This window comes from Copidosoma floridanum, unplaced genomic scaffold (genome assembly GCF_036245765.1).
Source record: "Copidosoma floridanum isolate Cflo_tuat_1 unplaced genomic scaffold, Cflo_Japanese_pri ptg000029l, whole genome shotgun sequence".
Classification (NCBI taxonomy): Eukaryota; Metazoa; Arthropoda; class Insecta; order Hymenoptera; family Encyrtidae; genus Copidosoma; species Copidosoma floridanum.
The window spans coordinates 3269359-3294347 of NW_028321906.1; the positions used below are offsets into that span (position 1 = coordinate 3269359).

At 35.2% G+C, this 24989-nt stretch overlaps 1 protein-coding gene and 1 long non-coding RNA gene across 2 annotated transcripts; one reads left to right on the forward strand and one right to left on the reverse strand.

The window, feature by feature from the left end:
• Positions 1-5306: 5306 nt before the first annotated feature.
• Positions 5307-7756, reverse strand: Sec6 (Exocyst complex component Sec6). The gene has a single exon (XM_014350529.2). The coding sequence runs from the start codon at positions 7602-7604 to the stop codon at positions 5361-5363; it is 2244 nt and encodes a 747-aa protein (XP_014206015.1). The 5' UTR covers positions 7605-7756; the 3' UTR covers positions 5307-5360.
• A 6112-nt stretch (positions 7757-13868) lies between these two features.
• LOC149373680 (uncharacterized) lies at positions 13869-24805 on the forward strand. The gene is made up of 3 exons (XR_016293322.1): positions 13869-14099; positions 14198-14339; positions 24529-24805. It is a non-coding gene; the product is annotated as an uncharacterized LOC149373680 (long non-coding RNA).
• The last annotated feature ends 184 nt before the right edge of the window (positions 24806-24989 follow it).

Here is a 24989-nt window from a genome sequence, read left to right on the forward strand (position 1 = left end):
TTGTAACCATTAATTGAAATTGAATGAATTACGCATCAACTTCACATTTTTTAGTAACTTAACGTTGTTACACTTACAACATTATTAGATTAGTTAAGAATTGTTTCCTAGTAATGTTATTAAATTTAAGGATTTTGTTAACTAGTTGCCATTATACAAGTTACACACGATGCTGCAACTCTTTTTAATAACGAATACTTGTAAAATTCAATTTTTTTTAAACAAATCTTGTAAAATATTTAATTCAATATTATTTAAAACGCAAACATGACTCATTTTTTATTCTTGAATGAATATTAAAAATTTGAATTACAATATCATACATGCTTTGTCTTCATCAATTCGTAAGAGAAAAAAGGTAAATAATCGATAAAACTTGTCAAGGGATATTTTTAAGGTTAAATATATTTAAAAGGAATCTTTCTTACATTACAAAAATACGTAAAATAAACTACTTAAATCTTAACATGAGGAAACTAAATATTTCACAGAATCTTTGGTAAACTACTTGACATTCGTATGACATTGAAATTGGCCGAGTCTTAATCTTAAACACGACACTTGGGTTGTTGGAGTCTTTTCACTTGCGACTAGTGATGCTTCAGCAATTGGCTCATCAACAGCTAGATTTTATTCCGAACCAAGACTACACAACATTAGAAGAGAAAACTTAAAAAACCTGAAAAAAAAAAAAAAAAATTGAATCAATATTTGACTGCACTTCTTGCGAATAGCGTAAAAAATAAAATAACATCAATTACTTCTCCTTGATGGTGTTTTCGTCTCAGTTGTCGCTGCGTAAGTAAACCGCTCGGGACATTGGCACCGAGCAGGAAAAGGCCACCCAAAGTAATACACGTAAGTAACGAGGGCGGCAAATAACATTATGGCAACTATCAACAGTTTGGTCGAAGTGCTCTGCAAATAAAAGACATAGTTTATTAATTAAGATGCACCAACATCACACTTGCATGACTTGAAAAATAGCACGAGAATTAACGTTACAAAGTTGTCACTTAAGTCTCATGTTCATATTTCACTGTGTGGTCGGTAATTAAATAATATTTCCTCACTTACCATACTACAGCAGCAACACAAGTTACACATGCTGAACTCTCTTAAATAAATGATTGGTGCACTGGACGATTGAACCCTTACACACCGCAGCTGTCGTACGACTGATGCCGAAAATCGCACCGGCTGTTGAGTTTACACTCGTTTTAGCTTTCAGCTTGACTGCAGGGAAAGTCGCAGGGGCACTGATCGGTATCATCCAGTCGAATGGTTGAGTGCATGCGTCTGTTGGTGGGTAAATTTCATTTTCGGCGTCGACACCCGAGTCCCCCCGACTCCGACATCCGAAACCCTCCGAATCCGACAATCGAGTCCCTCCGACTCCGAAAAGAAAATTTCATTTTCGGCGTCGACACCCGAGTCCCCCCGACTCCGACATCCGAAACCCTCCGAATCCGACAATCGAGTCCCTCCGACTCCGAAAAGAAAATTTCATTTTCGGCGTCGACACCCGAGTCCCTCCAACTTTGACCCTCGAGTCTCTCCTACTACGGCCCTCTCATAAAAATAGGCTAAACCTCACCCCAAAAAAATTGTTCTTTACTTTTCAAGTCACTTCAACATATGTTTACACTTAAATTTATAAGATTGTATCACATGTGTAATATACATATAAGAAAAAAAAATATATTTTACAGTTTTAAAGAATTTTTTTGAACAGTAACAAATGAATTTATTATGTAAGCTGACTTAAAATTTCTTTCTATTGAATGATATTTAAATGTGTATTAAAAAAATTTAACTGCTTGTGCTTCAAAATTTACAAAGTAGTATCAATTGTTCGAACAATTATTCTAAGATTTCAATTTCAATACCATAATATTATAATCTCAGTAAACATTTATTGATTCATCATTTTCACTTTCTAAAAATATTTATTTATTTTTCTTACCAGGAATGCAAAATTTTTTAACTCCATAGAAATTTAATACATTGACATATTTACAAACTAATTTTTAAATTTTAATTAACATTTTTATATTAAAAATATATGCCTGTAATTATTTTAAGGGGTTCAAAAGTTGAAGTTAGGATAAATATTTCCCACACAGAAGTGATAGCTCGTCAAACTTAGTTTTAACTAGTTTATTGAAAAGTAACGAACAATTTTGTTGAGGTGAGGTTTAGCCTATTTTTATGAGAGGGCCGGAGTAGGATGGACTCGAGTGTTGGAGTAGGAGAGACTCGAGGGTCAAAGTTGGAGGGACTCGGGTGTCGACGCCGAAAATGAAATTTTCTTTTCGGAGTCGGAGGGACTCGATTGTCGGATTCGGAGGGTTTCGGATGTCGGAGTCGGGGGGACTCGGGTGTCGACGCCGAAAATGAAATTTTCTTTTCGGAGTCGGAGGGACTCGATTGTCGGATTCGGAGGGTTTCGGATGTCGGAGTCGGGGGGACTCGGGTGTCGACGCCGAAAATGAAATTTTCTTTTCGGAGTCGGAGGGACTCGATTGTCGGATTCGGAGGGTTTCGGATGTCGGAGTCGGGGGGACTCGGGTGTCGACGCCGAAAATGAAATTTACCCACCAACAGACGCATGCACTCAACCATTCGACTGGATGATACCGATCAGTGCCCCTGCGACTTTCCCTGCAGTCAAGCTGAAAGCTAAAACGAGTGTAAACTCAACAGCCGGTGCGATTTTCGGCATCAGTCGTACGACAGCTGCGGTGTGTAAGGGTTCAATCGTCCAGTGCACCAATCATTTATTTAAGAGAGTTCAGCATGTGTAACTTGTGTTGCTGCTGTAGTATGGTAAGTGAGGAAATATTATTTAATTACCGACCACACAGTGAAATATGAACATGAGACTTAAGTGACAACTTTGTAACGTTAATTCTCGTGCTATTTTTCAAGTCATGCAAGTGTGATGTTGGTGCATCTTAATTAATAAACTATGTCTTTTATTTGCAGAGCACTTCGACCAAACTGTTGATAGTTGCCATAATGTTATTTGCCGCCCTCGTTACTTACGTGTATTACTTTGGGTGGCCTTTTCCTGCTCGGTGCCAATGTCCCGAGCGGTTTACTTACGCAGCGACAACTGAGACGAAAACACCATCAAGGAGAAGTAATTGATGTTATTTTATTTTTTACGCTATTCGCAAGAAGTGCAGTCAAATATTGATTCAATTTTTTTTTTTTTTTTTCAGGTTTTTTAAGTTTTCTCTTCTAATGTTGTGTAGTCTTGGTTCGGAATAAAATCTAGCTGTTGATGAGCCAATTGCTGAAGCATCACTAGTCGCAAGTGAAAAGACTCCAACAACCCAAGTGTCGTGTTTAAGATTAAGACTCGGCCAATTTCGATGTCATACGAATGTCAAGTAGTTTACCAAAGATTCTGTGAAATGTTTAGTTTCCTCATGTTAAGATCTCAGTAGTTTATTTTACGTATTTTTGTAATGTTGTTTTGCATTTTACTTGTTATATTACTTAAGTGTTACTTTACATTAATTACCTTTACAATTTAATCTTGACTGTTAAGTTAATACCACGCCAACTGTTACTCTATCTCATAAATATAATAAATTTTTAATGTATAATACAAGAAATTTCTTTTTCTATCATGGCTTTTAATTTTTTACTAAACTTTTTTACGCTTATACTTATTTGCTTCGATTTTATAATATATACATAAATATTTTACACGGTTTGTTAAAAAAACTTGGATTTTACAACTATTCGTCACAAAGAGTTGCAGCATCGTGTGTGACATATCTTCGTGATAAAACATAAATTTTACCGTGATTTTCCCTATAAAAATTGCCACGCATACGGTAATTGTGTGACAAAGCGACATCGCGGAACTTCTGACCTAACTTAGTCAATTTGTACCGTGTTGCACAGTTCAAATTGTCCGGATCGATCTGATACTATGAATAATCATCTTCCATGCACAAATTTGTTTAACTTAGGATGCGTCCCGTAAGCACTTGCCGTTTACTGTATGTATTTAGATAATGTGTAGATTACTTATTAGTGTGAGAGTGATAACATGTCATACTTTTTTTTCCTTGCACTTAAATAGGTAGCTCCCTTGTGTACTGCTCGAGTCAAGTAGGAGAGTTTTACATGTGTATGTATACGTATATACGTACATCAGGCTTGATATTCTGCTACCGTCTGTCATTCATAACCTTGAAGCTAATTTTTACATCTTCCTTGGCGAGTATCTTTGGAAAATGCCCAACGACCAGCATTTTGCATGACAATATTGAGAAGAACAGATTTTTCTACAAGTACATCATAATTTGTCTGCTTGGATTTTTTATTGTGAGTTGGAAAATGCTTGTAAAGCTGATTTTTTGGTGCTCTGCTATTTGAGATCATGTTAAAAACAGTTCAACTTTGAGCTGAAATATCTCGAGATTTTCCTCCACTTGGGGTATAAACAAGGAGACCTTTGGATTCAGTAGATCAAAATCTATTGAATGAAACATATTTTATTTCGTAGGTTTTTGCACAGGAGCTACCTTGAAAACATGCAACTCGCGCATTCAGTCAAAGAAAATCTTTTATGAATCCTCGAAATTTACATTTTGCTCCGTACAACATTGTTCAATAAGATCTCAAGAACACGTGTCTGAATTTTTAGGTTATAAATATTAAACGAAAATCATTTGGGGGAAATTCAGTAAAATACTCTGGCTTTGTTGTTTACATCTTGAGTCAAGTATCTTCTCAAATGTTTTTCGTTTAATATAGTAACCTGAAAATTAATACACGTGTTGTTGAGTTCTTATTGAACAATGTTGTAAGAAGAAAAATGTAAAAGGTGACTTTTTAAAATTTTTTAGTTTTTTATATCTATTAAAATATTTTTTAAATATTGGAGATGATTAAAACATTTAATATAAATTCCAAACCAAGTCCGATCTTTAATTGATCAAAGCTGCATTGTTTTGTCACCCGATTTTCGGATCGTTTAAAATTAGTACGTCTATTAGACCTACAAAAATTATTTCCATGCTTTGTGAGAAAAATAAGGATAAAAAAAGGTTCTACAACATTTTCCTCTAAAATGTGTCATACGTAATATATATGTACCCTGCAGTCGAATACGATTTGTAATCAGATTAGCTTACTAGGCTCTGGCAAGATTAGGCAAGATTAGCTGTGTAGGATTTTATTTAAAAAAAATTTTCAGTGGACTGATGAAATAAGGAAGTGTAGACTGAAAATTTGAATAAAAATACTCTTATTTGGTAATGTTATATATGTACATATATATATTTAAACGTGTGCTTGTAGCTAATAACTGTAGATGCATTCCTTTTGAATTAAACTTAAGACTTCCAGTTTAAGAAACTGTCCTGAAACGTGATATGTTTAAATATACTAGTTGGATTCGACTGGAGTACTTTACGAGTGCGTTGAGCTTGAAAAATGTATGAAACCTTCTCCCTTGCATCACTTTTCGAAATATCACCTCTGAGGCTGAGTAGTCTTAGAAGCTGATCATCAGTCATATCTGGATATTTTTCTATCAAAGAATGTAAATCTAATGAAAGAATTTCAGGATCCTCACAGCGTAAGACTTCTGCCAATTTTTTAATTATTTCAAAAGGAGAATCGAGTTCAATATTTGGTGCTATTTTCAAAAAAAAGTTTTGCAACTTTTCAGCTTCTAAGATTATCTTCGATGTACATGTTAAACACTCATCATACGTTTTGAATGATACTTTCCGCTGTAACATAGCCAAAATGTAACGTTTAGCTATTAAGTTTTGTGCCTCAGTAATGACAAATATAAAATTGTTTTCGGATAAGTAGATGTAGTCTTGAAAATAATCTTCCAAAGTTACACAAATAGTTTCTACAGGTATAGGAGAAGATAACCACTTCGGAGTTAACAGGTCGTTGAAATGAAGTTCGAGATCTAAAAAAGATTCTTCCAACAGTATTGCTGCAGCTTCGTTACGAAGTTTATAATAATTGTTGATCACTTCTTCAAACTTTGTAGCTAACTCATTATTAATAGTGAGTACCAAATATTGTTGTTTCATTTTTTGAGACAATTCTATGAATTTCAAGCAATTGTTTACAACAGTAATCATGTGGTGTGTAAAGTATGGAACTTGGCTTCTATCTTCAAAATGTTTATTTTTAAAGTCTAGAATAGCTTGATGGTATTGAAATCCATATTTTATTACTTGCTCGACGCATAGACTTAGTGCCTTCAATGTTAAGTCTTCATTAACAGTTTTCGTAACTTGCAAATTTTGATCGATCATTTCAAATATAATAACAGGAGCAGCAGTGTAGTAGTATTTGTCATGTATACTAGTTTCGGGTGATACTTCCTTCGACCAATCAATCTTTTCTGTTTCCAAAGTTTTTCTCATCCAATCTTCATAGTTTTGGGACATATTTTTTAGATATTTTTCTTGAAGTTGACTCATAATTTCATCACTTAGTAAATTTCCCAAGTCATTAATGTTCAGATTTAAATCTGGATGGCCCATCATGTCTTGACTTTTATATGTGTTAATAATCCAGGAAAGCAAAGAAACATATTCGTTACCTTCAAGACCTTCATTAATAATATCTTTCAAATGTTCAGATAAACTCGTGTGATACATTTTGACAAATTTACAAGAAATATCATAGGATGGAGGAAAACAAGGTACACATAAGGTTTTCACAACACGTAAATCTTCCAAAAACAATAATCTTATCAATTCCAGGTATCGTACTAACCACATTTTAGTATCAGTCCTCTGATCAACATGAGTACCTTCAATTTTATTTGCAACGGATTTCTCCAAAACTTTAAAAGCAGCTTCTTTCCACTGCTTTGGTCGCCCAGGAGGTATAAACCCACTCTGTTTGTATCTCTGCAAAGTGTAGTGATCTGCTTTTTCTTCACGTTCAATGATTCTTAAAACGGTTACAATTACTGTTGGTTCTTTTCTGACAGTATTGAGTGTCCTACTAAGAATCAATTTTATTTGCTTTTCCATAAATAAAGAAAGTTCGTGAACATCTTCAAAATATGCTTTCAACATAATCTTGTCTGCTGGCTTTTCATTAGGTAACTTATACAGTTCAAATAACAACTCATCCCTAGAACTCTCAAGATCCATGAGGCTCTGGTGAGCATACAATAATTTACTTTCACTAATCCACTGTTTTGTCCTTTCAATACTTTCTGGGACTGTAAAAATGTGTTTTAAATTTTCCTTGGCTGTAATATACTGAGAGTGTCGTAAATTTTCATAATGCACCATTTGTAGTCTATTACTGAGTACAGGAATCGATTCAAATAATTTTTCAACAGATTCTAAATCATTTTTAATAATTTTAATATTTGACAATGAATTTTGCAACTGATCAAACCCAACTTTCACACCATCGAGTTGGCTTTGCATTGCAGTTTTCAACATCGTTTCTACAGATGCTTTTTTCCTCTCCATTCTGCGTTTATAATGCTCGACTTTTTCCAACTGACCTGGACGTTGCAGCATATTAATGACATGCTTGGTTGCAGCGGTTTTCGCATTTTCTTCGAGCAAATGCAAGTCGTACATCTTTTATTAATGTAACTAGGATTAGTTTGTTGTCGAATGAATACTTGACAGCTACAGTTGTCACTTGTCACAAATATGTTGGAGTTCTGAGCGCTCCAAGGTGGATAAATGAACAAACCTTATATGTATCAATAGATTCGTTCACCTTACAATCCAGGGACGGTCGGGGACAGTGTGGGCGAGTCGGAGACGAAAGTGAACAAGTCAGCGATGGGATATAGTTCCGGCCAGATTTGGGAATTCTCTAGGACCCAACCTCTCTGACGTGGGAAATCACTAGATCAAAAAAAAAATAGTACCAAAGGTGACGCGCGAGATTCAAATAAGGTCCAATAACACAAGCATCCATCACCTATTGACCCGGGGCGCTTACTGGCCACTCTTTTAAACAAATAATTATTAATAACACAAGCGCCTATCACCTGATGACCCAGGGCGCTTACTGGCCACTCTGTTAAATAAATAATTATTAGTAAATTACACAAGCGCCTATCACCTCATGACCCACGGCGCTTACTGGCCACTCTTTTAAATAAACAATTATTAATAACACAAGCGCCTATCACCTGATGACCCGGGGCGCTTACTGGCCACTCTTTTAAACAAATAATTATTAATAACACAAGCGCCTATCACCAAATGACCCGGGGCGCTTACTGGCCACTCTTTTAAATAAACAATTATTAATAAATAACACAAGCGCCTATTACCTATTGACCCGGGGCGCTTACTGGCAACTCTGTTAAATAAATAATTATTAGTAAATAACACAAGCGCCTATCACCTGATGACCCAGGGCGCTTACTGGCAACACTGTTAAATAAATAATTATTAATAAATAACACAAGCGCCTATCACCGTATTACCTGGGGCGCTGATTGCAAATCTAGTGAATAAATAATTATTCATAAGTATGTCAAGCACCTTCTTCCTGATGATCCAGGACACTTGTTTGCAACACTATTAAATGATAAAAAGTTGATCGATAACATATTAAACATATCACAATTTATTTTGATTGCCTATCTAGTACAACAAAGATCTTTTTAATTGGCGCTCTTGTAATTACTTGATAACTTATTATTCAATAGTAGCCAGTAAGTACCCCGGGTCATTAGGTGATAGGCGCTTGTGTTATTTATTAATAATTGTTTATTTAAAAGAGTGGCTAGTAAGCGCCCCGGGTCATCAGGTGATAGGCGCTTGTGTTATTTATTAATAACTGTTTATTTAAAAGAGTGGCCAGTCAGCGCCCCGGGTCATCAGGTGATAGGCGCTTGTGTTATTTATTAATAACTGTTTATTTCAAAGAGTGGCCAATAAGCGCCGTGGGTCATCAGGTGATAGGCGCTTGTGTTATTAATAATTATTTATTTAACAGAGTGGCCAGTAGGCGCCCCGGGTCAATAGGTGATAGGCGCTTGTGTTATTTGTTAATAATTATTTATTTAACAGAGTTGCCAGTAAGCGCCCCGGGTCATCAGGTGATGGATGCTTGTGTTATTGGACCTTATTTGAATCTCGCGCGTCACCTTCGGTACTATTTTTTTTTTGATCTAGTGATTTCCCACGTCAGAGAGGTTGGGTCCTAGAGAATTCCCAAATCTGGCCGGAACTATATCCCATCGCTGGAACAAGTGCTCTTCTCCGATCGTCCGCGATCGTCCCTGACCGTACGCGATGCGCAGTTGTACACGTTAGGTTAGGTTATTGCAAAAAGTAAACAAACTTTTTTGTATTTGCACTTCTTTATTTACAAACTATTGTTTACATACAGCATTAACCTAACCTAACGTGTACAACTGCGCATCGCGTACGGTCAGGGACGATCGCGGACGATAGGAGAAGAGCACTTGTTCACTTTCGTCTCTGACTTGCCCACACTGTCCCCGACCGTCCCTGGATTGTAAGGTAAACGAATCTAATACTCCATAGGGTACGTTTTTTTAGTAGTCGGTCGGTCGATCGGTCGGTCCATTTCCTCAAAAAAGTATACCTATGGAGCTGTTCACATAGAAATTTCTGCTTAATTCAATGTGAACGTTCATATTGAAAAGGGGGTTCCACTGTTCCGCTAAACTCAAATTGAGTGAACAGACTGAACAGACCTATGCTGTGTTCTCTGTCAGTCAACGTAGTTGCGACCATAGGCATAGGCTTTGTTGCCTTATGGAAAAAGAGATATAGGTCTGTTCAGTCTGTTCACTCAATTTGAGTTTAGAGGAACAGTGGAACCCCCTTTTCAATATGAACGTTCACATTGAATTAAGCAAAAAATGTCTATGTGAACAGCTCCTATATTTACTATGTTACATGTATTTCTGCAGATGTACGTTCTAGAGGAATCGGACCGACCGACTAAAAAAAAAAAAGTACCCATAGGCCATACGCCATAGTGAGTATAGGTATACTTTCTTCAGGAATGGGACCGACCGACCGACCGACCGATTAATCCGACTATTATAGACATAAGACTGCTCGATGCTCGTTCCTGTGTACGCCGCTGAAGCACGAGTAGAAAGTGACACAGTATTGAGCGTGAGTATCTGTATTTCTCGCACATTGACAACGGTGGGAATCAGTAAACTAAGTCCGGTTAGTGCAACCTCCCCAACGTTGGCAACGAGCGAGAGAGACAGATATCCACGTTCGACGTTATGTCTCTTCCTACTTGTGCTTCAGTGTCGTGAAAAAGAACGAGCAGTCTATAATTTGTATGTCCATGCTAACTACAAAAAAAATGTACCCATAATATAATGTCGATAAGATATAGACAAGAGCTGAGTCACTTATACTGACTGCTGGGTCCGTACCATATAACTTTTTTTTGCTTTGCAGGCCTATGTTATAACATAGGCCGATGTACTGAAAAATAGTTACATGGTACGACCCCTGAGAGTACTGAGGTGCTGAGAGTGCTGAGGCCCGAGGGTGGTCAAAAATCTAAACAAACCGCAACTTTAACAAGATTTTAAGTATTTCATGATTCGTAGATATTCGAAAGTTTTTCATCATATTTTATTCTGGTAAAGAATTATGTAGTAATTGAAGTAAGGGCCATGTAGTCAATTTTGTAAACCAGCCGCAACCAAAACCAACATGTTGTTTATTAGATGTTGTTGCCAACTGGTTTTTTTTTTTTTTTTCTTCACAATAATTTACATACTAAACCAAAGTTGCAGCAATTTTCGCATTAAATAAAAAGGTGAAAATGACCTTTCCGTGTTGCTCATTTAATGCTAACCTTATATAGAAATGCATTATTTATAATCCTAGATGAGCTGGTATTATTTATTGGTGTATTTTTTAAAAACATCTATTGGGCTGCTGCTGGTCTAATATTTTCAAAAAAGTATAATACTTTAATACATTTTTCCGTTTATTCCCGCTGTTATTTTTCTTATTCCAATGATATCCCCTTGCGTCAATGAAATCAGAGGAAGTTGAGTTAAAATGTGAATTCTACGATCTAAACTTTCAACAGTGAATGTGAACCACAAACCAGTTGAAATTTGAAGCAAATCACAAGTACAGTTTATACAGTTGCAACACTCCGTGCTAAAAAGTGTCCGCCAGGCGCCATGTTCCTGGTCACACAGTCCGTGAGTTCGCGAAAACTTGAATACTTATATACATTAATATACGATAGTGTAACAGACATCATGAGTACTTTTTAAGCTAAATATTTAGTAAATTATACATTCATAACGAAATTAGCTTCGTAAACGTATTCGTCAGTCAAGGAAAATATATAAACAAATAAAAATTTTCATAACAGCTAATTCTGCTTTGGACGATATTTCGATACTCGCCTTTCCGCCATGTTCTTGATGGTGGCAGAAAATGGCATTTGCATATTGAATAGAAATTTAGAAATTGGGATATTGGGAAATCTCACATAGCACTCACGCTACCTGTGGGCTAGCTCGGAACTACGGAGAGAAGGCTTTTTATCGGACTGAAATGTAAACCTACAATTGCATTATAACATTTATATTTAAGTCAACTCATTTTCATCTAATTCATGATCAGTGTTGACGTTGCAACCAGCAGTTAAATCGCACTCAACTTAGACTGAATCTGAGAGTACTTCTACGTGGACCAAACAATTCAATCTTGACAGTGCCTATTAATAAACAAAGTAAATTGGCAATGTACAGTCAGTGGAACTTTGCTCTGTCCCGGACCTTATTATTGAACAGTACTTCACGCAATAGTTCCGAAATAGGGTCCGGAACAGATCAGAGTTCAACTGAGGGTTTTACAAAGAAAAAAAAGTATATTCACAGAAATCGTTAAAATTCTAGAGAAGAATGTGCCGGACGATATTTTTCCGATCAATCATACAGATGATCCATTTAAACATGGACTACAATTACTTAAACAAATTATTACTACGTACCTACGCATCAGGATTCATCAGTACGAAAAACAAAAAAATATTGCTGCTAAAAAAATTCGAAGAATTTACACCAAAGTTATATTATTTCACAATCGATAATGTTCCATTAGAAGGAAATTAACGATAGCTGTCTTTAAATCTTATTTATACATTTAGTTTCTGTGAATATGTATTTGGTATATTTCAAACACCGCCAAGTATCCTGTACATACCCTATTTCTTCCTTTATATTGTGGTATTGGTGTAGTACTGTTCAGTATTAATTATTTGTATTGTAGTAATTAAAGTAACACATCTGTACTTATACATCTTCCTCACTTGGAATTTTATTTTATTTTGTAATGTTCCAAGTATCTGCATAAATTTACAATGAAAATGTACACTGTAACATAAAAAAAAAAAAAAAAAATTTACCAGTCGGGACTCAATCCATGTCTACAGCTTAAAAAAAAACACCATTCGGCGCATGCAGCCCACTCAGCTATCATCATTGACCTCTAAAACTACAATAGATGTAATATATAAATTGTATGTCACCAGAGCTTGAGTTGTACATATATTGGCTGAAGAGGTAAAGGGGTATCGAGGTATAGCTATATATATGGAGCGCGCGGTGGCTCAGTCGGCTAGGTCGTGGATTGGCACACGGGAGACCGTGGTTCGATTCCCGGCCAGTGCGACTTTTTCGGGCAAGTACCTCTGTGATTTTTCACATGTGCTTTTTCACCACGCAATGCTCCTCGAGGAGGGTTAAGGCGACCTCCTCGCAGCATACTTGCCTAATTTCCCCCTATCCCCTCCCAGTAATGTGAGGCCTCCTATACTCCTATCCCTCTTCCCTTCCTTCTCCCAAGTGCTAAGTGCCCTGTGTAGTGCCCTTTATAGGACCGGACGTAAAGCCATAGAGATATCTATAATATCTCTATGCGTAAAGCACTATAAAAAAAATAAAAAATAAAAAAACTATATACACGGAAGGAGGCTAGCCAATCATCGGAGTGTAAGAGAGAGAAAGCATATCCTGCATCACGGGCCCTCTCTCTCTTTACTAGTCTCGTGGCCGAAGCATTGTATGCTCCCTCCAGGTATATATTATGAGCTCGTCGTTGGCTCAGTGGTTAGCATGCTAGCCACCAAAACAACACAGCTCAAGGGATCGTGGGTTCGATTCCCGGTCGGGGTACTCAGATTTTTTCTGATGGTTCTTGCCAGGTATCGAATTCATGAAACCGACTTAGGATAAAGATTTAGTTTTTAAGATGAAAAGAAAAATAAAAAAGCGATTGAAAAATAAAGAATTGTGACGAGCTCTCAATAACCGGTCCTGCGTGACCGGGGAGATAAAAAAGATATGATATGCGAATAAATAAAGAACGAAAATGTAATGACAATCGAAAATAAGAGAAATGTATAAAGACACGATGAAAAACGACATGTTAAAAGACAATGTAAATGGTGAATGAATAAAGACAGTGTACATACCCATAGTAGGTCGTCAGTACACTATAATATAAAAAAAAAAAGGTATATATTATGCTCTAAGACATACCCCAAGGTCCCTAAGTAAGTAAACAGGAAACCGAAACGAACAGACTCGTATTAACCGGCCATTCGAAGGACTGGGACCGTATACCATGTAACTATTTTTCTGTACAATCAAGTACAATGGCCTATGTTATAACACTGGCCCCCGAAGCGAAAAAAAGTTATATGGTACGGCCACTGAGTACGCCATCTACGTATTGGCAGCTGGCAGCAGGCAGCAGTTGGCCGCCTATGTCTATGCTCGAGTCTTGACCTATGACGACCAATCATTTTAAGAGTGGGCACCGGTGCACATGGTGTAGCAGAATAACAATCACGATCATTTTTGAATTTATTCATTTATTGACGTCGTGTGTTAGTACGTTAGTCTAATTCATGTGTGCGGTTTTCACGCAGTATTTGTTATTTACACATGTTACAACTAGTACAAGTAATAAATTAAGTATTGCAAGAGAAAGTCAAGTAATATTAAGCATTGCAAGCAAAAGTGTGCATCATCGAAAAAGTGTAGTGGTAACAAAGACAGCAAGGTTACGTTTTTTTAAGAGGTTATGCGTTTTTCAAATTGCCATGTTTTCATAATTCTTAGCATTCTTTTGTTATAGAATTCCACACATTCTTTTTTTTGCTCTTTTTCTACGTATAGGTTAAAATGGCAACAATGAGAACTTACGATTTCTGCCAATATCGATGCTGTACAAAATCAAAACTAAGTGGTGATAAACTCTACAGATTTCCGAATGCAACAACTCAAAGAGATCGTCATAATAAATGGATTAAGCACTGTGGTAAGTTTTTAATCTACAAGTTCACGCTCTCTCCATGAAATTGTTATTTAATTTTCGTTAAAATAGATGACAGTAATCTTTAACTAACTCTATTTTGCTACGATGTATTCATATATTTTAGCTAAGTTATAAATTAATTAAACCGGTAATAGAATTGCACACCATCAAGAGCTGACTTAGCACAACGCTCTGGTGCAGTAGGAATCACTTGCGTTTCTGTACTTACTTTAAACTAGCTGTCCTTATCTTTGGTTCAAGTAAATATTTTTACAAATTTAAACAACTGATGCCAACTCTATCGGATAAAGAGTTATTTGCTTAATATCTGGGCCAGACTTGGCTTGTGCTAGAAAAGAGTGATAGGCCCACTGGCAATTACATGATCCTCTAATAAACTATCCATACAAAGAATGCATTTACAAGCATATCATAGTAGAATTAGTGGTTACAACTGCAAAATCCTTCATGTCAAGGTGGTTTGTGTGCGAGATGAACTATAATTTGATACATCTCTAACAAACTTCGTATGTAATCATGAGTGTAAAAAATCGTGTGCTTCATTCACAACTCAGGGATAAATCAGGAATGACTAAAATCCTTTTTTGCCAGACAATTTTTTTCTTTAAAAATAATTTTTTTTTTAATTTTTATTTATAATGTACATTTCAAAGTTGATTAATTTTTTTATGTTGACAATGTGTCACAAATATTTGTTTTTAATTAAGTACTTTACACCAATATATTTCTTTAAATTCAAAAAAATATACAGTTGTAAAAGCTAAGTACATAAACTTAGATGATATTAATGCAGAGTGTAAGTAATATTAATGCAGATCTTCCAAAGTATGCACATTACACCGAATATTACATGCCAATAAAGCAAATACATATATCTTCTTTTGCTCGCTATCTACAGCATACCATTTGTATTAATGTTGTATATTTAGTTACAATTCCATGAACTTTTATGGATAAATATCTTAATGGAAACAAATCTATGCTCATGTTTAACTGCACCGACTTGAATATTAACATAAGAATACGAAAATTTTTATCATTTTTAGAGGAACTTTAAATAACGTTTAAGGTATCAATATTAAAAAAAAGTATGATTAATAACCAATTATAAAATCTGATCAGTTTGAAGATTATTAAATGTCTAAGTTACTACAAATATAAAAAACTTTTGTTTCTTTAAATTAGCTATCGTTTGCAAAAAAGTATCCATGTTTTATCTATAATTTTCTGCTGGTGCAGCGCAAATTGTAAACATGCAAATAATCTGCATATGAAATATACTGTTACAAAAGCTACTTTTTCACCGTTTTTTTATCATTATGGCATTAAATTATTTACTTACATCCCAGTTAACATAAATTTTGTATTTCTGTAAATATCAAAAACCTAATTTTTTCTTACTACTAGCACAGCTGCATATATTTTTGAATATATGAGATAATTAAACATGTATTAGCAGACAACACAAGTCTATATACGACATTACTCATTAAAAGTCCTTCATGCTTTATTTTCATTACACAAGGACATGTACACATTGTGCACTTTTTAAAAATGAAATTTTTTTTAATATGAGCTGTATTTCGAATGTGTTTCAAACATTGTATCCCAACGAAAATCCTAAAGAAAAAATTTTTTGTTTTTGTTGTGAATAACGCAATAAAATGAAGGTAAAAGGCTTATAATGACATGAAAAGATTTAAATATCGTCTTATATAACAAGTTTAAACGCAAGTAACATCAATAAGAGTAACAAACATAATAAAATAACATCAAGTATACCTATATATATTAGGAGTGTCTGAGGCGATCGGGTTAGCTCGGAGAAAGAACACGTGTTCGGTTATAAAAAAATCTGGAGCGTCCGAAGCGCCTGGGTGGCATAAACGAACAAATCTATTGGCTCAAGAAAACTTAACCTCAATTAGTTATGTACTCCTCAAATTGGGAAAAAGTTAAAAATAAGACATTTTTCTGTCAAATAAATCTATTAGGTGCTGTTATTGCTGTAAAACATGACTTAATATATCTAAGACTACCATAATTGTTTTCAGACTTGGTAAACCTAACCTCATCCCACAATACGCCATGGCAATTACTCCAAAAAAATCGCCTAGGTTCTGACATTTTTATCAATAATAAGCCATTAGATAGGCCGTTGATGGTCCTTTTTTTTTTAAGTCTTATTGCACTACGTCCATCTAGTTATATAGGTCAATGAAATCAAGCATTTAAAGTAATTAATTTAAATAAACTACTTGAATTACTTAAATATGGAAACATTTCAAATGGTTTTTATAAATCTTGTTTTTTAACTTTACTGCTCGTGACGAGTCTTGACAAATTACAGAACAACTAAAAAAACTTGAATCAACGGGAAGTTTTTTTTTTTTTTAAGATAGGAAAAAAAATTTACGGAATTTCTGGGTCAATAAAAATCCAATTGTAAGAAAATTATCTTAATTACATTTTTATTTTCTTTTAACAGCATTATCATTTTTCTACGTATAAGAATTGCGAGGAAACATGTTTTGCGCAGTTGTTTGCCGGTACGCCTGCATTGGTGCAATCATTGATTACTGTGCCATTGGTTGTTGGTAGGGCGGTACAACCATGATGCTTTTTCTCAGCAACGAACTTCTCGTTTGAATCTAAAAAAGAAAAAAAACACAAATTTTATGACATATTTTTGTCTGACTTTTTTCAAAATTTTATTGTATGTATTATAATTGACAACAACAAATAAGAACTTACGTTATAAAACTTTTTTTTCATCCACTCATTGCTTCACCTCACCATCTTTGATTGCTGCTTGTCCCTGCAAACGTCTAATAATTATTTTTGCTTGCTCCAGAGCTTTTGTGTCTGAAAAATAATAAAAAATATTACTTAACAAATTTGGTATATTATCACCATCACTAATTTTGGTATAAAGTGTATTGCATGATAATAAACAAAGAGTGATTTGCAAAGAGCTCATCTCTCTTCAAAAGGAAAGTATGTCGACAAGGCCCTAACAACAATTAGATTAGACTTTTCATCGGTGTTACTAATTCAATAACTGTATTTTTTACTATATAATAAAATTCTGAAAATGTCTTGTTCGTCAAGCCAATTTCAAAATATAAGAAGACTGAGCTCATGGCCAAACAGCTTGTCGAATAAGACGTTTTTGGCATCTGGTTACATAGCAAAAAATAACTCTATTTTCACCGGTTTTACCATGTGCCCACTGTCTACTTATATTATCAAATTGGCCTTAATGTTTAATTTCATTTTCTCATGTATGTAGCTCTTATTTAAGTTATTTGCATTTAAACTTGTTATCAGTCGATATTTAAATCTCTGCACCATATTATAAGCCTTAACTTCGTTTTATTAGGTTATTGACAACAACAAAATTTGCACCCCTGCGCGCTCCGAGCGCCAACCCCCCCCCCCCCCCTGTTGTGTTATAAGTAACGTGACCATACGTCCCGTTTTGACCGGGACTGTCCCGTTTCTTGGGGTGCCGTCCCGGTGTCCCCGACAAATACCTGGCGAAACCGATTTGTCCCGTTTTCCTGATAATGTCCCGTTAACGTCCCGTTTTTCAAAAAAATGTGCAAGTTCGTTTTTCTTAATTTAATTTTTCTCGGAATTTAAACTATTAATTTACTTTTTGTTTTTGGATTCTATATTTTTTTGAACTGAAACTTTCAACTCTGTAGATTTAATCTTTATTGGAAGTTAAACTTTTAATGTATATCTTGTCTCTAGATTCTATATTTCCTCGAATTCAAACTTTTGATTTATATCAAAATTGTCTTAAGTTTGTAAATGATTGTTATGGAGGTTACGCATATTATTGTTTGCTAGTAATATATACCGATATACGTAAAGTAAAATAAATAAAATATTGTTGTTAAATTGCAAGTGTTTAAATTGCCTGTGATAAACAATTTAAAGTATTCGGGGTGTGCCGTTACAATGCCAAAGCGTAAGTGCACGTTTAAAGATAAATTACAAGCAAAGTACCCATTTATAAAGAAAAAAATCGGCCCCTCGGATGTAAGCTGCGAAAAGTGTTGCGCAGAATTTAGGGTTTCTCATGGCGAAGCTTGTGATATAGAACAATATTTAAAATCAGAAAAACATAAAAATGCTGATCGGGCAGCTGCTTCAAGTTCGTCTATGTTAAATTTCTCTAAGAATTCAGATGTGCCAACTCGACATGATTTGGATATTGCTGCAGCAGAAGGCGTGTAGGCTTACCATACAATACGAGAGAATCACAGCTTTCGATCTAATGATTGTGCTTCAAAGTTGATTCAAACATGTTTCGAACAAAAATTTAAATGCGCACGAACGAAAACAGAAGCTATCGTCGTTAACGTTTTATAATGTGCAGGGATAGAACAGTTGAAAGCCGATCTTGACAAATCTCACTGAACAATTTCAACCGATGCATCAAATCACGGTAGCACAAAGATTTTTCCAATCATAGTACGGTATTTCAAACTATATGAAGGAATACAATAAAAATCTTGGATTTCCTAGGTCAGCCCGATGAAAGTTATGATACTATTGTTGATTACTTGATTCGAGTATTGACAGAAAATAAATTATCTTCAAAAGTTGTGGCATTTTGTGGTAATAACACTAACTATAATTTTGGAGGCAAAGCTAGACGAGGTGTCAATAACGTATTTGCTAAATTAAAATCATCCTTTTAAAAGCCTTTAATAGGTATAGGGTGCAGAGCGCATATAATTAACAATGCTATCAAATCAGCTGCAGATGGATTCTTATTACAGTCGCTTTTAAAATATATATCCTTGTACATTAACTTCTTATCAACTTTAACTTGATAAAAATAAGATCTTTGTTCAACTTTCAAGTCTAGTGGAATCTCTACAGCAAGCTTCTGCAGTGCGTCCATCGAGACAGTATCATTTGCCTTAGTCATAGATCTCAGCGGGATTCTTTGCATTTGCGTTAGTGACCTAGCTAGTTATCCGTCCACCTGTTACTTGATCACCCCAGATCCCATTCAGTCTGAGACAGATGCAGTGGGACCAAATCCAAAAAAGCTGGCCAAAAATCGAAAAATCAAGTAATTGATCTGAAATTTCTTACTGAGGGGTCTTTGAGGTCGCTGATTACGAATTTAATGTCGGACCTTCTAAATTTCCCCCCCTTCACCCCTAATTCACCACCCTCTTGCATAAAATATCCCATATTTCACATCGTACTTAAGTCACACATCATTTTCAAGGTTTTCGGGGTCGCTAATTACACATCTGGTATCAGAATCGCAATTTTCAGAATGGCAGACTCAATATGGTAAATATAACCTCTTCAAGGAGTGAATCACTTTAGTAAATGATATTTAAACATTTCACTCGGGTTTTTAGATGTCGCTGATTACAAATCCTCCGTCAGATTTGTAGAAAACTGTTAAATATGGCTTGAAATTTCGAAATATTTTTTTATATTTGTTAAATAATAAGTGGCAAATCAAAATCAGAAAAATTTTTAATAATTTTTTTCATTAGTCAGGCAGTCACTGTGCATTAGGGAGGTAAAAAAATATTTGTTAGAAATGCAATTTATAAAAAAATTTTTTTCTTTTTCCTAGAATTACAGAAAAAAATCATTGTGAATACAAGTGAAAGTTATATCTGTTTTTTCTGATGTAGACGAACATTCAGAGCTTGAATCTTCATCGTGTAAAAATTTTTTATCAATTTGTACTTGTGGTGGTAACAGCAGATCAACAACTTCTTCTGACATAGGTTTTAATGATTTCGCAGGTAAATCTTGACAACTAGACAAGTGCGAGTCAGAGAGTTTACCTAGAATCTCAAAAATACATCTTGTAATGTTTCAGTTGGAGAAAATTTCCGTGCACAATGTTCACGGAATTGTTTAATCAATTTATTGCAAGATTCTAGGGCATCTTCTAACATCTAACCAATTGGTAATACTGAATGCGATATTATTACAGGAGCATGAATTAATAATTTATGAATTGTTGTAAGCATGGAATACCAGCTGTTAAGAGCTACGTACTTTCTCGCTGTTTTCAATGAAAACTGATTTAATTTCTGAGCATTTATATCAAAATCAGATTATAAAGGTGATAATATAAGGTAAAATCGATGAATCAGATCCTTATCAACTCAAGTTATGGTTGCAGCAGTTTCACTATTTTTAAAAAAACGTCTAGCGGTGTTGCCATTATTTGAACTTCTGTATCCAGGCTTCGGCTTATCAACTATCAAACCCAACTTTGTTTTGAAACCTTTCTAAATATTTTCTATTTTTAGTTTGTTTGTTTTTCTTCAGCACTGCGAGTCTGCCACTTATTAATAGCCAATTTATAGCCAATATGTATACATTTGATTCACGGCAGATTTCGCACAATTTCGCAGTAACCGCACAAATCATGATTCTTTTGCACCCAAGTACTTCATTGTTTCTTCTTAGCTGGTTTAAAGATGGTTCAAGTTCAAGTACTGACAGTACATTGACACGAGATAAAAGTTCTCGGTAGGCCTGTTGACCTGTACACAGACGCAATACGAAGTGCTGAACTTTCATAACTCCGTTACTGTGTATTTACTTGTCAAGGAGCAATATGCAAACCCATGCAACTTCGCCCTTTTTATTTCCTGTTACGACTACGTTTTTAAAGGCACTCATTCTAACAACTTGTATGAGTACGGGTCCTGTATAGCCAGGATCGTAGTTCCAATTTGATTTGCCTTAATGAGTAGTTCATCCATATGGCATCTGCCTCTTTTCAGGTTCACCTGCACTACGATAAACGTTTTTTGGCTACTGACCATAGTCTGTGCTCATACGAATTCGTTCCGCCAATGCCTTGTACGTGTACTTGCCGGGCTCGTGGTCACATACTCTGTCCGCCCTTTTACAGGGGGCACATTTCTGGACCTCCTCTTTAGTCTTGCAATTTGCTGTCTTGTGCCCTTTTTTCGCACACTTTAGGCACGTACATTTTTCTTGTCTGCATGACTTTGCAATATGCCCATATCCTTGTTTTGTTAGGTTTTTCTCCTTTATTCTTGAAAAGTGCCGTAAACTTTTCCATTGCATCTGCAATTTCAACGTAAGCAAACGACTCCTCAATGAGATCGCCTTGCTCGTCTTGCAGTTCTGGTTCTTCCCTTATGCGCTTTGGGCGTTGGCCAAAAGCATCAGTCCCTGCACTGCATCCATCTCATTTTTTATTCTTATTATTGCACTCTTCTGTGTCAATTCCCTCCTCATATATTTTCTCACGTAGCTCCTGCGAGCTATTCACCTTCTCACCGAATGACAAAGTACGAAGACCAAACGGTCAAGCCGGGCCCCGGGTTTCCTTTTATGCAATGTTCCCACAATCACGCTCTAATGCGAGTTGCTGCAGCACACAAGTCAATTAGCGTATCTAAAGGAGACAGCGCTCATCTCCCCTAGCTAGAGGTCACTCGGGTGCCCCCAATCCGTGCTGCCATTGATTTGACAACCCTTCAAAATTTCTGTATCGAGGATGCTTGATTTCCAAGCCAACTCGATCCTCAGTAGCCGCTTTACTCACTCGTGAAGTAATCGTTAAAGGACTTTCAATCTCGGGCAAGCTACTCTTGTAATAGCTGCTTTGCAAAGATCTTCACTATTGAACCCTGTACTGTTACCATTCAGAAACGTGGGGAGGTTACAGTTAAGGCACTTACCAAGGCTATAACTCACTTCACAACAATTTCTATAAATGCTTTAACATTATTTATTTCATTTCTCACCCTTCATCTTAGCTTAACACTCCCCTGCCGTGTGCCCTTCTCGCGTCCTTTATTTCCAGATTTGAAAGACAGTTTAGATTGGTTATTTATATTTTCAAAGCTGGAACTGCCAAACACCTCGTTATTCTACTCAGTGGCAGCTCTTATTCAAATTGTTCGCTCAATCAATAATTAATCGCACAATTCACTCACTTTCTATGCTATATACCGATGTTTCTCTCTCAAACAGGTTTCGGATGCTCATACTGAATTTCGCTAAAGTTACTTACAGGCTGTAATATTTTCAATAGATTATTTTTTCGAAATTATATTTATCTGAGAACAAGTATAACTTTCAGTTTTGTGGCCAACTAGCCCACTAAACTGCTGAGTCAAAACACACAGGCACTTTAGTAGGTTGACGACGTTTTTCACGTCCAGTACGATCTTTCTTGGTTTCCAATCACCTATGCGTTGAAAAAAAATATTAGTCATAAGCTTTTTACCTCCAGAATGTAATTTTAACAGAGTTAGATTGTTTTGCTACTACTTACAAGCATCAAAAAAATAAAAACCAACTAAAATCTTTTCCCCCTAATTGATTATTATATATATCTTGGAAGTCACGTGACCTTTTGAGATTCCCATAGCAAAAAAATGAAATACTTACACCTTTATAATTAGTAAAAGATATTAATAATTCGATAATAATTTATTTAAAAAAGTCTTTATAGAAAAATTCCAATAGAAAAATTCTTATAAACTAAAAAATGTATAACCTTCTATGAACCACTAAAATCGTAGAGATCCCAATAAATAATTTTCAATTACTCCCAAATAATTTAAATTCAAGATCTATTGATTAATTTCCCTCACTTGAATGAAATTTCGACACCCCGGACGAAGACTATGCCCTTTTCTCGCGCTCGGACGAAAACTATGCCCTTTTTTCGAGTCCGGACGAAATCTGTACCCGTTTTTTCTAGTCCGTGTGAAGACTATTACATTTTTTCCGAGTCTGGACGAAGATATTGACTTTTTCTGGAGCCGAGATGAAATACTATTTATATAAGCTCACCATACATTTGTGTTTGTAATTAGATATAGAGTCAAATATACTTATATAGTGGTTGTTGTTTACATTAACATAAATAATTGTAAATAATAATACAAACTCAGGAATCGTTTTATAAGCATGCTAATTTGCAATTAATGAATATGAAAGACTCTTTTATGTTTCATTTTCACATTTAATTTTTTTTCTACATTTTTGTTGATTATAATAAGTAACTAATATAATTATTGCAACTTGAAGTTAAAAAATTAGTACAATTTGTACAATTCGCGATATAATAAAATATAATATTCGTAAGAAAATTGAGAAAAAAGTAAACTTTTTTTTATTAATTGATGTTTGTAAGACATGCATATTTGGATTATAAAATATTTTTAACACAAGAATAAATTAGCAAGTTTAAATGAATTACAGTTATTGTTATGTACAATTCACGGAATCTTTTAAAAAAAAACTCCAAAACCCCTTTTTTTTAAACACTTACCAAAACTCCAAATACTTGGCCGTTAGACCTGCTAAGAATAATGATTACATGTTGTTTTTTACAAAAGCGTCTGTAGATTCACGTACATGTGAATCTCGATGTGAAGATAAAACTTATATCGATATAAATATATACACAAGTATCGAGAAATCTGAAAATGTTAAATCGTTTTCAGAAGCTTCGTATTCTTGAGCTTCTTCCAGCGTACTAGTAGCTAGTAGAGGGGTTAGTAAATAATATTGGGGTGTTTTTTAATTTAGTTTTCGTCTGGACGCGAGAAAAAGATATATTTTGAGCCCAGACTAAGAAAAAAGGGCATAGTTTTCGTCCGGACTAGAAAATAGGGCATAGTCTTCGTCCGGGCTTGAGAAAAGGGCATAGTTTTCGTCCGGACCAGAAAAAAGGGCATAGTCTTCGCCCGGGACGTCGAAAGGGCATAGGGCATAGTTTTCGTCCAGGGCCAATTAGGGCATAGTCTTCGCCCGGGGCGTCGAAATGAAAAGATAAGAAAAACATAAATTCTGTTTTCCTATTATTTTATGAATTAATTTGCGCTATAGTTTTTTCATTCTCTCACTGCACTTAACAAAGCACTTCATCGAATTTTGTACTAAGACTCTGCAAATTAGCGGTTTTATAGAGAGTAACAGTGGAAATTCCGAAACTAAAATTTATTATACTAACATTTTTTTATAATTTAACATTAAATTGTACTTCTTATATGTGTCTCTTCAGTAATTGATTATTTTTGAAGCTTTATTAAAATTATATTGACTGTCATGTAGATATTTAATAAGGTTTTCTTTTTTAACTAAATGAATAAGTTCGAAAAACTTATTTTTATAGGCAACAAAAATCTTCTACATTGGGCGGCATCTTCTATACGGTCTGCGGGACTTTGTGGACATCATTTTGCTAAAGAAGATTTCGTAGAAAGTATCGATGGAAAAAGGCGCTTGCGAGGAAATGCTGTGCCAATTGATTGGCGATCGCCTGAAGCCCAAATTGTTCAAAAACGACCTCGGCAGACCTTAGAATCATTGGTAATGGACGCTATAGAAGATCATGAGCTACAGCCAGTACAAAAAAAAAAAAAATTACTAGAAACAGATGCTGCAGAAGATCCAATAGACATCGATTGTGAAGAATCACGGCACACCACAGATAATAGCGATACATTTCCAATTCTTGTAGAACAAAATGATGATGTAGAGGACGATTTTTTTGAAGATAATGAAACGCTTACGGTTAAAAAAAGTTTTAATGATGTCTCATACCCTTCTGGACAATACATGTTTGTCAAAGTT

Excerpts from the sequence above, each read along its gene's own strand:
- Sec6 (XM_014350529.2), bottom strand. The coding sequence starts at position 7,604 with ATGTACGACTTGCATTTGCTCGAAGAAAATGCGAAAACCGCTGCAACC.